The sequence below is a fragment of the Rhinopithecus roxellana genome, chromosome 9, assembly GCF_007565055.1.
Source record: "Rhinopithecus roxellana isolate Shanxi Qingling chromosome 9, ASM756505v1, whole genome shotgun sequence".
Classification (NCBI taxonomy): Eukaryota; Metazoa; Chordata; class Mammalia; order Primates; family Cercopithecidae; genus Rhinopithecus; species Rhinopithecus roxellana.
In genome coordinates this window covers 93,640,741-93,659,695 of record NC_044557.1, presented here as the reverse complement: position 1 = coordinate 93,659,695, position 18,955 = coordinate 93,640,741, and the positions used below count along the sequence as shown (strand labels likewise).

The 18,955-nt window shown below is 37.1% G+C and overlaps 1 protein-coding gene across 3 annotated transcripts in view; it reads right to left on the bottom strand.

Moving 5' to 3' along the window:
- Positions 1-18,955, bottom strand: part of LRRC6 (leucine rich repeat containing 6) — a 94,007-nt gene that overhangs the window by 52,505 nt on the left and 22,547 nt on the right. For 2 of the 3 annotated variants that reach the window (XM_030938205.1, XM_030938207.1), the window contains exons 3-4: positions 9,892-10,064; positions 5,020-5,243 (exon numbers count right to left, since the gene is read on the bottom strand). In XM_030938205.1, coding sequence (XP_030794065.1) covers positions 5,020-5,243; positions 9,892-9,960 — 293 coding nt within the window. In that variant the 5' untranslated portion in view covers positions 9,961-10,064. Of the gene's footprint in view, positions 1-5,019; positions 5,244-9,891; positions 10,065-15,354; positions 15,670-18,955 lie in introns of all 3 variants that reach the window. The other variant, XM_030938206.1, reaches the window with a different exon arrangement.

Genomic DNA, 18,955 nt, shown 5'->3' with positions numbered 1-18,955 from the left:
TATAAATGTGTGTAGCTGGTTGATGAAACAAAGTGAGCTCATTAGTGTATGATCAAAAAACTTTCTCTTCAACCACTGCCTTCAAACCTGCTCTCTCAGAACTCTCTACTCATCCATGAGCAGATCCCACAGCTCTATAGTCACTTTTAAGAACAGGATAATCTCAGCTAAACATTCACTTTCAGATACTAAAGGGTCTGAAGTTTAAATAAAAGTTCAGACCTAAGTTTCAAATCGAAGCCATTCCCACCCTCTCCATCCCATTCTCTCTCCTGGCCCTGTTTCAGATTGGGGTGTGCATGGGAAGAGGGACACCCTCTCCTACTTTTCATTGTCATCCATTCCTTCCTCTGAATCCCATACCACTGGGCCTCTTAAGTTCAGAGGCTTCCTGCCTTCAGAATTTAGAAGGTGAACATCTCTTATATGACCACTCCTATTATAACCTGGCTATTGCTACCCTTGCTGGGACCAATATCCAGATACTGGCTTTCTCTTCCTGCAAGCACCTTTGTCATTCTTCGAGACACTACAAGAACCCTCCAAGTATACTGTTCACTGTTGAGGTGGTCAATATACTTCCTGGCTCCTTTTGTGATAACTCCCCAGCTTCTGCCACTGATAATCCACCCCTTAGTTTCTTATTGCTGCTGTCCTATTGGACAGCAGCTCTTCAAGACAGCTCAAATCCAGCTCTTCTACCATGTCTACTTGGTCTATACAATATTCGCAAATCCTGGCTGGGTGGGGTGGCTCACGCCTGTAATCCCAGCACTTTGGGAGGCTGAGGTGGGCATATCACGAGGTCAGGAGTGAGAGATTAGCCTGACCAATATGGTGAAATCCATCTCTACTAAAGATACAAAAATTACTCAGGCATGGTGGCACACACCTGTTATCCCAGCTACTCAGGAGGCTGAGGCAGGAGAATCGCTTGAACCCAGGAGGCAGAGGTTGCAGTGAGCTGAGATCGCATCATTGCACTCCAGCCTGGGAGACAGAGTGAGACTCTGTCTGGAAAAAAAAAAAATATATATATATATATAAATATATATATATTCACAAAATCCTTGTCATATGAAGTGTGAGCTGTTGCCATTAATACCTTCTTCCCTGATCCCTCTGCTCCAGGTCACTTTCTATCTTTTCAATTCTCCAGGCTGGAGGCAGGCTCTACCTAGTCAAGAGGTAAATGTTCATCTCCCTTTCTTGCAGCCTCTGATTCTCTGTAGTATTTCTTCTTGAAGCCTTGAGAGGGAAATAACCTCCTACTCCTCACCAACTAATTCAATGATTCAGGATTTCAATGATTCTCCTCCAGAATGTCTATGTTTCTGTTCAAATAGGCTAAATAGGGTGAGAATAGTGAAGACTTAAGGATCAGCCAGGTCTATGGGGGAGGCAAGAAGGCACCTGCAAGAAACCCCACTGTAACCTTCTACTAAAATACAAGGAACAGATCATTTTAACTTTTGTAAACTTTTAGAAGCCAAGGATAGTAAATTATCTCCAAGATATTGTATGTGCCTATTACATAACTTTGATGCAAAACAGCAGGAAAAAAATACAATGAGACGAGGATATTACAGCATAAACTCACTTATGAACACAGGTTCAAATATTAAAATAAGATATTAGCAAAATCAATGGAGCAATGCATTAGCAAATAATCATGAACAAAGGATGTTTATCCCAGAAATTCAAGGATGGTTTAATATTAGAAATTCTATTAATGTAATTCAACACAGTAATGGAAAAACACTATTATCTCAATAAATTTGGGGAAAGCATTTAATAAAAATCAATATAATACATGTGACGATAAAAGCTCTTCATCAACTGAGAATAGAAGGAAGCTTACTTAACAAGACCCAAAAACCCATAGCAAACATTATACTTAATGATGAGAAATTGCAAACATTCTTTTTAAAGTCAGAAACAAGATACAGATACCCATTCTTAACGCTACTATTCCACTCCATACTGGAGACCTTTGCAGGCAACATGAAGAAAATAAAGTAGAAGGAGAGGGATTGGAAAACAATTTTCAAGTTACTGCTTAGAAACAATGTATTTTTCCAGTTAGAAAATGCAGGATTGGCCGGGCGCGGTGGCTTAAGCCTGTAATCCCAGCACTTTGGGAGGCCGAGACGGGCGGATCACGAGGTCAGGAGATCGAGACCATCCTACCCTGGCTAACACGGTGAAACCCCGTCTCTACTAAAAAAATACAAAAAATTAGCCGGGCGAGATGGCGGGCGCCTGTAGTCCCAGCTACTCGGGAGGCTGAGGCGAGAGAATGGCGTAAACCCGGGAGGCGGAGCTTGCAGTGAGCTGAGATCCGGCCACTGCACTGCAGCCTGGGCGACAGAGCGAGACTCCGTCTCAAAAAAAAAAAAAAAAAAAAAGAAAATGCAGGATTGCCTCTTTCATAAAGGTTAGCAAGATTAACACAATATCAGTATACAGAAATAATTTGTCCCTTTAAATATCAGCAAAACCAATTACATCTATTTTTAAAATCTCATTCTACAAGATACTTAGAAACAGAGACAATGAAAGATGGTTTAAGACTTTTATGGTGAAAATTTAAAACCTCATTGAATGACTCAGAAGAAGGTCTAAGTAAATAGAGCTCTTCCAAAGTTCAGCAAGGAAAGAATCAATGTCATGAAGATGCCAACTTTCCCCCAATTAACATACAAATTAAATGCAATTTCAATCAAAATTCCACTAGGGATTTTTAAGGAATTTGATTAGCAGGAGATTCTAAAGCTCATACAGACAAGTAAGGAACTAAAAATAGCCAAGAAAACTTTGAAAAATGAGACTATCTCCTACCAAATATCAAGATATGCTATAAATCTATACAAACTAAAGCCAGGTAGAAGTGCTCCTATGGAACAGTCTAGGGAACTCAGAGATGAACCCATGAATACATGGTTTGAAGGGATTAGTAAGGGTGGCATTTCAGATCAGTGGGAAAAGAATAGCACCTTAATAAATGGTACAGAGACAATTAGCTACCCATAGGAAAAACCATTAGTACCCTACCCTATACATTGGCAAAGGTTAATTCCACATAAAAAGATACAAACAGATATGGTACTGGGATAAAGAAGCATTCCATAAACAAGACAAAAATGTACAAATAAGTTAACTACATTAATATTTTTAAACTTCACAAAACACAAGCACTTATAATTAAAGACAAGTCACAGACTGGGAGAAGACACTTGTAAAGCACATAACCACCAAAGAATATATTTTTTATTTGTATCCAGAATATAAAAGAACTATCAATAAGAAAAAAACTTAACAACTTATTTAAAACAAGTAGGGGACTTGAATAGAGGATATCTGAATAACCAATAAACATATAAAAGATATTTAAAATATTCAAATTCACTAGTAACTATAGAAATGCAAATTAAATTTTTTAAAAATAGAGGATACTATATACTATGCAACACACTTGATTGGCCAATATTTTAAAATATATTATCCAGTATTGACAAAGATTGAAAACTCCTGTATATTGATATATTAGTATAAATTATTACAAGTACTCTAGAAAACAATTTGGCAATATGTATATAGTTGAAAAGATGTCATGATTGTTGTAGCAATGCCATTGCTAAATACCCTGAAGAAACTTTCATACCTGAACAAGGAGACAAGGGCAACATTGCTTGAATATCTCAACAAATGTTCAACATGGTTTTAAGAAATATTTATTGGGCATCTTTTGTTGTGCCAGGCACCAGAGATACAGCCCTGGCCAAGATAGACCATGATGCTACTTTTAGGAGATTCTATTCTTGTGAGAATTGGAAATGGGAATAGGGAAAACAACGTGCATGGCCAAAGAGGGATGGGTGTGTCCAGGTTGACTGGCTGGCACCACTAGAAGGATCGCATGTGTTGTTGGAGCTGCTGCACCTTCTGATTGGTCAGGGCAAGTGAAATACTGGCTATTAACTATTTTGAATATTACCTCTGGGATAAATTATAATTTATTCATCCCACTGGATATTATTCTATACTTAAAATGAATTAGTTTTACATGTCTTCATATGCATAAATCTCAAAAACCTAATGTTGCATGAAAAGCAAAGCTATAGAAAGATATCATTCATGCTAAACACACATACTCAAACTACTATTGTTTAAGGAGGCATACTTGTGAAATAAAGGTATTAAAAATATGAATGAATCAACATATATCAAATACGCACCAGCTTCAGGATAGCAGACACCACCAGGATGAAGAGAGAAATGGGATGAAGGGGAAGTACTTAAGGAGCTTCTACACTCTTAATATTTTATGTCTTATTTAAAAAAAGATCCAAAGCAAACATACAAACTATTGTCATTTATTAAATGTAGGTGGTAGAACTACAAGCTGCCTATATAACTATTTTCAAACATTTATGTATGTCTGAAATACTTTATAAGTATTATTTCCCCAATTTTAAGGGATTCTGTTATCTAAATACCTTACACTTTAACTGTATGGAATCAAATCAACTGACTATAGTTGCAATTCACTTAAAATAAATAAACATGAAAATTTTAATTTAAAAAAGTTATTAATCACATTAAAAATGTATTCAGTATATAATTAAGAAAACAGAATGTTGTATGATACAATTAAAATTATTCAAATTATAATAATGTGATTTGTATTTAACTTTTCTAAAATACTCCTAGTTTGTAAATCAAAGTACACCTGTTAATTCATCTTTTCTGTACATATTTTATGGATTTTCCTGAGAATAATTTTAGATGGAAATTAAAGTTGCTAGTTTAAAAAGGAATTTTTCCCCCAAGGAAAGAAAGCCTTACAGAATCGTCATAAGCAATGGGATGCTCATATTCTTCCATCCAAAATTCACATCATATTTTATTCTTCAAATGAATCCGGAATATAAGCGTACTGCAAAGAACTTGGAAAGAGAATACAGTTTGCTGCTTTTAACAAAAGTTGACTAGAAAGTAAACTAATAATTTACATACAGAGTAGCATTGATGTCTGTGTCCCAGCGTCCGCCAAAGCCTGCGTTACTTCTCTTGTCTTCATTTTTAGCCTCTTCTTGGTGTTTCCTCTGAGCCTCTTCCTTGAGTTTGGCTCGTTTAAGACAGTGATCTTTTTCCTGCTCTCTGATTTGTGGTTCAATGACTGAATACTCCTGCAATGCCTTAATCCTTTCTGAAGGCTCTATTTCTTTACCATCCAACCACTTAAACAAAAAACAATAAATATAGTACAATTGTTCAAAAGTAGCAGTGTGAATCAGCCCCAGGTTGATTTCAATTAGAACTTTTGAAACTTAGAAATAATAATACACCATAGTGATAGAGAATTAAAAATTAAAACAATATAATTAATGGGAAATATCAGAACATTGTTCTAAATCAATGTTTATTTCATACAATTTACACAGTTTTAAAAATACCTTTACTGGTAATAATAATGATTAGGTCTTCTGTTAAAAATGATAATTAATACAAACTCTCAAAATATTTTATGTTAATTTTATAATTGCTCACTATGTCAAAAATGTCAATGCTTAAGTCAAATCATAGCTTCAAAGTACAACAATGGCACTTCTCAAAAGCTCTCTACAGAAAAAAAAAGGCCTTGAATATTATGCATGATTTGGCTCTAATACAAATGAGCCCATGTTTCCACCCTTAACAAGATAGATAGGCTATTGTTACAGCATTGTTTACATCTGATACTTCAATTATGATTTTTCCAAAGCAAGATATTAAAATAAAAGTATCAATTAAAACCTAAAATGTTAGAGCTAACAGTTTAAAGATACCTATTTATCTACCCTGTCTTATTCTGCAGAATGAGGTGAGGTATTTAGGAAGGGGTGGTTGGAAGATAATGGTTCCCCAAGAATGTCCATGTTCTAATCTCCATGAATGTTATCTTACATGGCAAAAAGGGCTTTACAGGTTTGATTAGGTTAAGGATCTTGGATGATCAGGCTGATTCTTGCAAGGACCTTATAAGTACAAGAGAGAGACATGAGTGTCAGAGTTAGGGAGAGATATAAAGTTGGCATACTGATGCCTTTGGAGATGGAGGAAGAGGCCATGAGCCTAAAAATGCAGGTATCCTCTAGAAGCTGAAAGGGGCAAAGTAAGGGATTCTCTCCTAGAGTCTGAAGAAAGAATAGCCCTGCCAACACCTTGATTTTAGCCCAGTGAAACCATTTCAGGCTTTTGATCTCCAGAATCATAAGGTAATACATTTGTATTGTTTTAAGTCACTAAATTTGTCTCAATTTGTTACAGCAGCAATAAGAAACATATAAAAGAGGAAAAAATACACAGAAAGATTTAGTAAAATACAAATTAAAAAATTATTAGAATCAGCTGAATTATAAGTCAAAATTATGTAGAGATTTGGTAAAAAGATAATTCCAAATATGCTTTGGTCATAAGAACTGATATGGTTGCTATAGATGGGCTGCAGATTTGGTTCCGAGCTTCGTGGCAGCCAAAGCCAAATAGAAAAACATAATTAGTTACACAGTTTTCATGGTCTTTAAGGAAAAAATACAGTTTGTAGCTTCCCTCTAACATGCAGCTCTAAAACACATTTCTAGCACAGAGTTTCATAATGGAGACCTTGAGAGATGTCAGGCATTGTTTCTCTAGAAATATGTCCATACAGTCACAGGTTTCACAAGGCTGTTTCTTGTAGTATCCTTCAATAAAGGCATCCTCATACCATTATGTATGAGACCATAATGATAAACCCAATACAATAAAACCTATTATTTAACGTATTAAGTAATTGTGGTCCACATACTTAATCTGATCTAGTTTAATACAGGGTTGGGATCAAATCAATTTGGAAATTTTGGGATAAATGAAATTTACTTTTTTGTAAGTATACATAAGTAAATACACTAATATAAATATATGAATCAACATAATTATAAATATATTTATATATAATTAATACTATATAAATACAGCACTTTCATAAATTTCTGTTAAGTCATCCAATTTGTAGTACTTTGTTATATTAATTTATATAGTATAATTTACATATAAATATATATTATTAACATAAATACTTTATATATAACTGTGTATTATAATAAGCTAGAAAACTCTATAATAAGCTAGAAAACTCTAGCTTATTATAGATAATTTCTTTCGACTGGGATTTTTTCCCAACAGAACCCTGGGGAGCAAGGTGATCTTTTCTTCCTTGTAATTGAAGTACATTGATTGACTGATTGATTGATTGATTTCTGTCTTATAAACGATTTAAGTCTATTTTGACTTAATTAGCACTACTATTCCTAAAAGGCTATGACAATTGAACCCTCTGTCACATTACTGACAGGAGGCAAAAGACCTCATATTAATAACTAATGACGGCGGCTCAAGCCTGTAATCCCAGCACTTTGGGAGGCCGAGACGGGCGGATCACGAGGTCAGGAGATCGAGACCATCCTGACTAACACGGTGAAACCCCGTCTCTACTAAAAAATACAAAAAACTAGCCGGGCGAGGTGGCGGGCACCTGTAGTCCCAGCTTCTCGGGAGGCTGAGGAAGGAGAATGGCGTAAATCTAGGAGGCGGAGCTTGCAGTGAGCTGAGATCCGGCCACTGCACTCCAGCCTGGGTGACAGAGCAAGACCCCCCTCAAAAAAAAAAAAAAAAAAAAAAAAAACTAATGACAAGTTTGGGACTGTACCTCAGCATCTATTCTAGGAACCTGACTTTTTTTAGTGATTTCTGTTAGTCTGGAAGGAGCCAACCCTATCAACATCTTGAACTTGAACTTCTGGCCTTCAGAGCTATAAGATGATGTATTTCTGCTGTTTAAACCATCTAGTTTGCAGTACTTTGTTACAGCAGCCCTAGGAAAATAATACATTTATTAACACAATTCCTTTCAAGCAGCTCACAAGCTTTCAATGAAATGGTAATTAAGATTCTATAGTATATCAAACTATTTTAAAATATTAATAAATATATGAATGCTATTTTTCAAAAAGGGGTTGTTTTCTATTGAAGCAGTTGATTTGGAGAAGTCTTTCTGAAAGGAAAGACTTGATCCAAAGCCTGTAATTTAACCCAGAGAGAAGCAGTGAGTGTAGGTATAGTGTGAATGGTGGAGACATCAAGGTCGGACTCATGTAGGTTCAAATCCCACTGGTGTCACTTGCCAGATGTGTCAGCCTAAACAAGCAGCATTAACTCCCCGAGCTCTGAATGAACCTAATTGTCTCCCTGAATAGGTCTGGGAGGATCAGAAACACTGTGCACAAAGTACCTGGCACAACCTCTGACCCTGTCTGCAGAAGCCCTATGATGGCTCTCACACTGCTAGCCTGACCAGGCTCAGCTGCGGCACTGACACAGGCTCAGCTGTGGTGGCCATGAGGACTCCTGGACCCTTAGCCCTTCCAAGGGCATGGCTCACAGCATTACACTACAAGATCTAGTTCTATGATAGTTTGGGTCTCATCAGCTCATTTTCTAGGAAATCACTGTATAATAACGATCAGTTTAGGTTACATATGAGACAATTTATTATTTATTCTATATTCAATTACCTGAATCACTCATTCTCTTAATCTGAGAAATTTTACATTAGAAGAAATGTATTCCACTAATCCAGCAGTCAGCAGTCTCTTGACCGCAGAGAACACAGAAGTCTAAGAAACAAATATCCTTTGAGAACTGAAAAAATGCCTGTTGCACAGGCAATGTATCCATGCATTCTCTTTCCAGGAACATGGAGCCACATACAGGCTGGGAACTCTTGGAATTACATGAAACTTAACATTGCTATTTTAATATTCTCTGTTGTATGATTTCTCAAGAAATAATATTTTTTCCTCAGTTCTAAAATTATTTGATTGGAGGGATATGGTATAAGAGTAACATAAATAGTCATGGTTGTCAAACGAGGTCCCTGCACCAGCATTTACAGATTTTGTTAGAAATGTGAAATCTCAGGCCCCATGGCAGACCTGACCCAGAAACCCTGGGGGAGGAGCACAGCAGTCTGTGTTTTGAAAAGGCCTCCACGTGTTCTGATGCACACCAAAGACTGTGAACTTGCCGGGCACAGCAGTTCACGCCTGTAATCCCAGCACTTTGGGAGGCTGAGGCAGGTGGATCACCTGAGGTCAGGAGTTCAAGACTAGCCTGGCCAACATGGTGAAATCTCATCTCTACTGAAAATACAAAAGTAAGTGGGTGTGGTGGCACATGCCTGTAATCCCAGCTACTTGGGAAGCTGAGGCAGGAGAATCACTTGAACCTGGGAGGCGTAGGTTGCAGTGAACTGAGATCATGCCATTGTGCTCCAGCCTGGGCAAGAAGAAAACAAGAGTGAAACTCCTTCTCAAAAAAAAAAAAAAGAAAAGAAAAATTAAAAAAAGACTGTGAACCACTGCAACAGAGAAAATGTTAAGAAAAAGCAATGATAAAAAATAATAATTATAAAAGCACAGTAGCTTAAGACTATGTAATACAAAGGTACATAGCTGTAGCTAATTCTAAAACCCTAAACTTATGGTTTGCTACAAGTAATAATGAATTCTAATCAGTAATGATGAATGTTCTTTGTAACTATGATTTCAACTCATTGAGAAAAAGTCAAATTAAGTTCTGTATGTTTTGGATGAGAAAGGTGAAAAATATGCAATTTCTTTTTCAGGGATTTATTAAAACTATTCAAACAATATTAAAGGTCTAGCCATTCAGATAATTACTTTGGGCTCTTTGGAATATTCCATTATCTGAAACAACACATTCATTGTTGCTGCAAGTAAAGCAGGAATTATTGTAGTTGCTCATGCTCATTTCTCTGTGATTTCTGCACCATTAAAATAACCATACCTTTAATTGTGGAAGAGTTGCTACCACGAACTCTCTATAGTGGTCAAAGGAAGCACATGGGTTCCCCATGAGAAAGAGCTCTTTCAGATGGATATTGTGCTTCAAGGTTTTAATGCTGCTCAGCTCTCCAATGAAATTTACAGTCAAGTCAAGTTTTGCCAGCTCTTCGCATCCTGTTGAGAAAAATAAAATGAAAACAAAGCAAATAAAGAAAAATCACAGTGGTAATAAAACATGTGTAATAGCACATAATAGAAGTAACAGTTGTAGAATTTTCAGTCTGCTGATTTATTGCATTGCTTACCATGAAGTGATTCTTCAGAAATATCAACTCAAAGCCTTCATCTTAACTTATTTTTCGGTTTCTGTCTCCCCTTATTTTCACCCTCTGAGTCCTTCCAGCCAGGAGAAATCACTTTCCCTGCTCACCACAAGACTGGCTAATTTTTTTTGATTTGGTCACTATCTGGCATGAAAAAAGCAAAAGTATAAGCTGCTACTACAGTGGGTGCTACCTCAGAACAAAACTCCTACTAGAGAGGGTACCTGGAACCTGTCCTCTTGAGTTTTAGCAGGTCGGTAGGACGTATTTCATCTTGGAGGGTGATAGTGGAAAGTTTCTCCAAAAAGAAAGGCATTTCATAAAACCAGTGTATCAGAACCAATATTTGCAAAGTCACCTAGCAGAGAGAGAATGGCTCTAAGGCCACCAAGAACTGAACTGAAGGTATTAACAAAAGTGAAGAATAAGATGTTTTGATGTTCAAAGGAATAATAGAAAAAGGGTGAGTCACTGAAGTAGGGTTTTATAGTAAATCTGACCCATCCACTTTCATTACAGAGATAGCCAGATGCTATAGAAACTGGAATCGAATCTAAATTTGAATTTGAATTAATCCCATCATTCACATTCCATGCAAATTTGGTGGCTAGGAGTCCAGACTTGGGAATTAGACAGATAAAAGTTCAAGTGCTTCCTCTACCTCATCCTTGCTAATGTGACCTTGGGTAAGTTACAAGCTTCAGCCTGCTCATCTATAGAATTATAATAGTATTGGTACCAGAGTCAGAAGTTGTGAAAATAACATAAGATGACTCATGTAAAGCGCTTAGCATAATGCTTGCCACCGAGAGTGTCTGTAAACATGAGCTATGATTAGAATAGCTCAATGAGCACTCTAATTATCATATGACTTCTTGGACAATGTACCTACAGGGAAAGAAGCAAGCACAGCTGTCTCATGAGCAGAAACCTTATAGTTTATTTCTGTGAACTAAGAAGAGTCGACCTAGTTTAGGCAGCAGGCTTTGTGGGCTGGGTTCAATATAAGATTATCTCTCACTATGACTGCTTCATGCTTGTGGGATTAACATGGCAGATTTTGCAACCTCCAATGTCTAGAAAGCCTTCCCCAGCTAATACCCCAGGTCCACCTTGTTCTGCATTTATTTCTTCAAAGTTCTATACACCTTTCCATTATGATTCCTTATTATGTACTTTTTTGTAATTTTTCGTGGCTATATAATTTAGAGTGAATTTCAGTTCCTGATGGATTAATGTCATCAATATGAATTTGATTTGGATTGGTTTATAGCTATGCAACTGTCTCACCTTTGGTGAGGTTTCCTCATTTCTGAAGCCTATATAATGGAATCAACTTCATTAAATGATGGTGTTCTCTCCCTGTTCCCTTATTCTATCACCTGACTCAATCTTGTCCAGAATTTCATGTTTTCTTCTTACTAAGTCAGACCCCAAGCCAATCTCCTCCAAATAAGCTACCTCTATCTTAGAACTTTCAGATGTATGACCTCACTCTATATCCATCTATCCATTCATTCATCCACCCATGCGGGAGTTACAGGGTGCCTGCTACATAGATGTTGCTAAGCAAGGTCTTTAGAATAAACTGATTTAAAAAAAAAAAAAAAAAAACATAGTCCCTGAGTTCACACTTATGTCTAACATAGAGAAAATATAAAAAGAGAAAAAAACACAAGGAAAAGAAAATTAAATGTGCAAACACAGAATCCAGAAGTAGGCAATGCCCATCAGACATTGAAAGCTACCCTAAACCTGTATTCGTTGGTTCTTTCTCAATTCCCATTCATTGCTCAACCCATTGTTCCTGGCATTCTATAAGATCTGCTTCTCTAAAGGTGACCAAGGACCATGATATTAGCAGTCTAATGGACCTTCTTCAACCCACTTTTCACTAGAACAATCTGCTGCATATGGCACAATTATTCATGAATTATCTCTTAAAATTCTCAGCCATCTTGGTAACAGTGATACTACTCTCTTCTTGTTCTCCTTATAATGTAGTCTGTTCTTCTTCATCTCTTTCATAAACTTCTCTATCCCTTCAATGGTGATATATCCCAGAGTTCCACCCTTGACCCAGTATTTTCTGTCATCATCTTCTTGATGACAACAGTCATGGTTATTGGTTTAACTAACCCCAGATTCTGATGATTTCCAAATGATAACCCACTATCTGAATATCATACTCCTATTTCCAAATGTCTGCAAGACATATTACATTCAACATGTTCAAAATGGAATTCTCCCTATTTCCTCTTATTCTCTATTCCTTAACACAGCTTCTCTGCCTTGTTTACGTCTAAACTCTTTCAATACCATCACCATTTTGGTTTTAGACATGAATTTGATACATCTAAGGGTCAAGACATAAATTTAAAAGTTAAATTACTCTCTTAACTCCTTCATGTCATTAGCCAAGCCCCAGAGACCTTAACTCCTAAATTTTATCATATACTTCCTGTCTACTATAATCCTATTATCCATACCCCAGGTTCTTATCACCTTTTGCAATGAAATATGGTAATAATCTCCTTCATATACTTATTTCAAGAATATAAACAGTTTGAAAGAAGGAAAGAATAGACAAAAGTAGGAAAAGAAAAGAGGAGTCTGGAACTTCTTGATGTACTACTAAGCAAGAAAGTACTCAAAGAAAGATAAGAACATTTTAAAATGTCAGAAGAGTCTACTTGGAAGGGCTTCTGTAGCCAAACCTGGGACATTGTAATCATTAAACTAAATAACGGTGGTAACATAATTCGTTGAATAAAACCAGAATCCATGAGTCCATGCCAATATAAGAAATATAAATAAATTGGGGGAGAAGGCAAAGCTTTTTCTTAAAGAAGAATGTCATCTAATAAATGAATGATGGAATGAAAACAAGTCATTAGAATGTTAAAACCAGTGCATGAAAGTATGATGAGGAATAGGATATTTACATAATATTCAAGTATCTTCCCACAAATTACTCATTGGTTAAAAGTGAAATATAGTAATGTTACAGTAGAGAAACCTGGTAGACACTGTCTTTTCTTTGGTTCTTTTTATGGCAGTCAGATACTCTCTAACACACCATATTGTTTCATTTTAATTTTGTGTACATCCTTTGTCATATTTGATGTTTTCCTTTTTTTGTTTGAGTGTTTATGACCTGTCTTCCCCATTAGAATTTAAGCTCCATGGAGAGGGGAAGATTGACTTGTTAATTACTTTATTTCCCACACGTAAAAGATTCCTTGGCATAAGATAGAAGGTCAAGAAATACTTGTAGAAGAAATGAAGAGACTAGAGGAGGAAGAGAGGGAAGGAGAAAAGAAAGAATGAGAGAGAAAGACAAAGAAGGAAAATGGGTAAGTGCAGCAGATAAGTCAACAGATAGATGAGTTAGTTGGCTCAGGTGAAAACTAAAGGAAAGACAACTTTAAAGATAATTGAGCAACTGAGGGGAAAAATGGAATTGACAAGACTGAGTGTAGGTGACTATTATAGTTGGACATTAAATTCTAGTAAATATAATTACATGATATAAAATAAATAAGCACATGTAGGAAGAGACTCAATGTAGAAAAATGGTTAAGCAAAATACATCTATTCAATGTTTAATGTTATAAGGACATCTAAAATGATGGTTATGAAAACTATCACAGCATGGAAGAGGAGAGCTCATGATATAATGAAAATGGAAAAAGCAAGATATAACATTGCCCATGCGCCAAAATTACAACAATGTAAAAGGCAGAAAAATAAATACAGCAAAATGATAATAGCAATGGTGGAATTAAGATTAAACATCATTCTATTTTTCAAAATTTTGCAACATGGTTATAGTTGGGAATTTTTTAAAGTATACAAATAGATAAAATACATAAAACTGACAGAAAACTAAGATATAAGTTAGCATAGTTTTCTCAAATGTGATAAGTATGCTCCAGGTACATAATAAGTTTATTAACTACATGGCTAATATTTATTTGCTGTTGACTATATTAAGCTCTTCCATACACAGTATCTTATTCAATCCTAACATCATGCCTATGAGAGAAATATCACAATTACTATCTTTATTTGAAGGTCCGACAGCTTAGTGTGGGCACTTGGCTCCGAGATGCCCATCATTATGTGCATGCATGCCATTTCTCAGGGAGAGATGGCATTGAATCCTTCGCCTTCTCTCTGCATTGGGGCTGGCCCCGGGGACTTGCCTGACCAACGAACTGGGGCACCACTGAAGCTCTGGGGCTGCCTAGATGTCTGAAATGCTCACACTGGAAGGACTGCCCTACAAACAATTGCTCTGGGACATGTCAGAAGCCAGATCAAGTGTCTGGCTACCTTTACTCCACCACGTTCAGAGACCCTGAGCCACCTGGAGAGTCGTAAAGGCAGTGAGAGAGAACAAAACCCGCTTCTGTGGAAAGAAACACGCCCAGAAGCGGCGCCAGATGGTAACTGCAGCAACCATCTTGGAGGTGGATCCTCCAGCAACGGCTGCTTCTGGGATCTATCTGGCAATAGATACTTGCAACTGCAATGCAAATGAGCTAAGGAATTACCAAAATTTACACAGCTCCTAAATGGATGAGTTGGGATTTGGACCCAGGTTGGCCCACCTGAAAAGATTCTCTGAACTGATATGTTAGAGCAGCGGTCTCCACCCTTTTTGGCACCAGGGACTGGTTACATGGAAGACCATTTTTCCACGGATGGTGGGGTGGGATGGTTTCGGGATGAAACTGTTTCACCTCAGATCATCAGGCATTAGTTAAGTTCTCACAGGAGCACGCAACCTACATCCCTCGCAAGATCAGTTCACAATAGTGGTCCGCTCCTACCTATGAGGATCTAAAGCAGCGGCTGTTCAGACAGGAGGTGGAGCTCAGACACTACCGCCCTCTTGGCCCACTGCTCACCTGCTGTGCGGTGGCTTCCTAACAGGCCAGAGGTATCGGTCCTCTGCCAGGGTTTGGGGACCCCTGTGCTAGACAGTTTCTTTGCTAGTGTTAGCTATTCATTACTAAAATATCATCATCATCTTCATCTTAAAATTCTCAAGCTGTAATTCTGTGGAACACATATTTGAGTCTGTAAGTAAAAGCAGTTGTCACCAGCCAGCAGAGGTGTGGCCCAGGACTGACCTGCCCAGAATTCATGACACAGGTGGAGACGGGCAGACCAGCTTGGAAGAAGGCGGGAGGAGGCAGGTGGGATAAGAAAGGCCAGAGATTAGATGTGGGAGACTTGGGCAGCAAGTGTAACATCTCCTCCCAACACAGAGTTAATTCAAAAGACCAGTCCCTGTAAATGGGTCCATATCCGATATTTCATTATGATATCCTGTCAATGTTATATGAAAATACACAGAGGGTGGGTAGGAGAAAATTGAGAACTTTGTGGATGGTGTGAGAGAACAAAATCTGCATCTTCCACACTGGGAAGTCAATAGATGACATCTAAAATAGGAATATCAAGAAATAGCAGATAAGCATGATGTAAGTGCAATACTTGGGAGATAAGCATACCACTGAGTGCATTATTTAGACACTTGTAATAGAACAAGCAAGGGAAATTGCGAGTAGCTACCTCTAGGCAGTAGGACTTAGAGGTCTGAGGGGATTGACAAGGGACATAAGTATAGCACTGTGACCTTGTGAACTATTATATTACTATGCTGAAAATATTGATTGTGCAAAAGATAAATATCCAAAATGTACAAGAACAAATACATGCTTTTATATATTCTAGATTTACTATATAGGTGAAAGAAATTCATTAACTTCACATCTTCAAAAATAATTATATAAATGAAAGGTAGAAACAAAATCATTATTTCTATTAAATTAATAAAAACGTGGATAATATTAAAAACATATATCGGCAAGCCTGTGACATAAGAGTTATACCTTTCAGCATGCAGTCTGTCAATATATAAAATAGGCTTTTAAATTATTTTTTCCTCCATTGCTAGAATTTCATCTGGGGGAAAAAAAGTCTGAGCCAAATATCTCAACTGGAAACAGAGGTAACTCATACAATTCTGTTCAGAACAGTTATATTCATAATAACAAACATAATTAAAAACACCTCCAGCACCAAACAATAAGGTTGCATTTAAAACACATCAATAAACTTGATAATGCAGTTGTTAAATTATAAAAATGTAGACTCAGTCACTATATGAAGGATGTGTATAAAACTATATCTATAAATAAAACTAAGTCTATATCTCTGTTTGTATGTTTATTTTACATTGGCAAAATGACAGATGAATTTTATAAATGTGGAAGATATATTTGGGGTAAACTGACTTAAGATAGGTTAGGTGGCATTTCTTAAGTTTAATTTAGCAGGCTCCGGAAGACATTTTAATTACATTTTTCTTTCATATAAGAAAAGAGTGACATTTGAAAGATTCCAATGAGGTAACAATGTCATATATCTTTGGATGTTGCTATAATTTTGTAGATAAGGAATGCTCCAAATGTTCATTATATTTTTCAAAGTGTCAAATCATAATGTCTACTTGGCCTACAATTAAGAAATTAAACTACGTTTGTCATCCTAAACATGAACAATTCTTGCCAAACTGACCAAGCTTGAGAAAATCTCGTCTCTGGAGTTCGACACTGCTTCCTTCTGTGGAGTCCCAGCCTCTATCTCCTGTTCTGCGGAGATCCAGCTCAGTGACCCTCTGGCATCTAAAAGTCACGGAAATCAACAATACTGACTGCCCAAGGTGGGTGGGGGAGCTCATGCTATGGGAAATTCCACCTCTCCTTCTAGGTTAGGGTAAGAGATGGAAAACAAAAGCACTTTATTCCACCCTGGTGAATCCTCAACAGGAGAAAAAAAAAAAAAAAAAAAAAAAGATAATAGCTATGTTTTTGCCATCCAAGGAAAAAAAGTAAAAAAGCAAAACAACTTATTTTTTAAATTATTTTGAGATTTACTTAAGCAGGTGGGCCGAAGGTGTACCCCCATCTTCCTCCTCTGTCACCTCAAGCCCTTAAAATTAAACAAAAGTACATATTTGCCAGCAGATAGGATGCATTCTCTATTCCCACTATCCCCCTCCACCACCCTCACCAAACAATCCTACCCTACACCCAGTTCATCCGTGTTAAAGCTGGAAAGCAGAGCACAAAAAGACCTGTCCAGGTAAAAGGCAGGAGTGGAGCTGGCCTGCAGTTTGCCAAGCTCAAAGACAATAGTGACGATGCTGCCCTCTAGTGGTATATAAATAAAACAAATCACACAAACAGAACTCATATGGTGTAAGAATACTTCACAAAACTAACAAGCGCTGGACAATTGAGCCAAGAGTCCCAGTTTTAATTATTTCTTCGTCATTTTGGATAGAAAATTCATTACCACAAAACATGGACATAGAGTAAATTTTGTTATTCCATTTGTTCACAGGAGAATAGGGCTGTAAAATGTTAGCTGGGAGAGAGCAATGACTCCACTTCTAATGCAGAAAAATGCCAGTGATGAAAAGGATCATCTTGATCCCAGGACTGAGGCCAGGTTTGAGGGCTTTGGTAATGGTAATTTTTTGAGAGCAAAAAATAAAAATATATGAGGCAGATTTATGTAATTGTAAATACATAACCTTGATAATCACTGGACTATCCATTTTTACCCTAGTAGACAAATAGACTAAAATCCACCATGACATAAGTAAAGTCCTCCTAATTTCAGCTATTAGCAGATGGCAATGGGGTGAAGAGAACAGGTTGTCTGCCTCTATTCCATGGCCCTGCACTCTAAAGTGAAGTCTGCCAGTCAGCCTGCCCCACCCACTGGCAGAGTGCACAGTGGTTCTGCCAGGCAGGCTGAGGCTGGATAGGCAAGCAGAACCTTACAACTACAAAATAAGTCACACAAGCCACCTAACACACGAAATCCTTTGTGACTGTAATCAGACACCAAATGTTACCAGACATTTAGAAAAAAATAGCACAAGATAGAAGTGTGCAAAATAAAACAGAAAACCTCAGATGAAGAAGAGAATTCAGGGGATGGAAAAAAAAATGGCAGCGAAAAGTTCTAACGAGTATCTCCAAAGAGATTTAGAAGATATTTCATCCATAAAATAAGAATACACACCACAGGAACGAAATAATCAGAACATAGAATTAAGTTCAGAAGAATAAAAAGCGTGGCCAAAATTCACATATACACCATGGAATACTATGCAGCCATAAAAAAGGGTGAGTTCATGTCCTTTGCAGGGACATGGATGATGCTGGAAACCATCATTCTCAGCAAACTAACACAAGAACAGAAAACCAAACACTGCACGTTCTCACTCATAACTGGGAGTTGAACAATAAGAACACATGGACACAGAAGGGGAACATCACACACCGGGGCCTGTCGGGGGTTGGGGGGCTAGGTGAGGGAGAACATTAGGAGAAATACCTAATGTAGATGATGGGTTGATGGATGGAGCAAACCACCATGGCATGTGTATACCTATGTAACAAACCTGCACGTTCTGCACATGTATCCCAGAACTTAAACTATAATAATAAAAAAAATGGCCAAATTAAAGAGTTAATTGTAGATGGACTGAACTATAAAACAAACAGGGATGAAAAGAAAATTATTATTTGGAATTTGAATCTGGTGAAATATTTCAAAATATACAATATCAACAAAAATGGATTTAAATAAAAGATGCAAGTTAAAAGGCACAAAAGATCAGTATAATACTACTAAAAATCCAATTGAAAG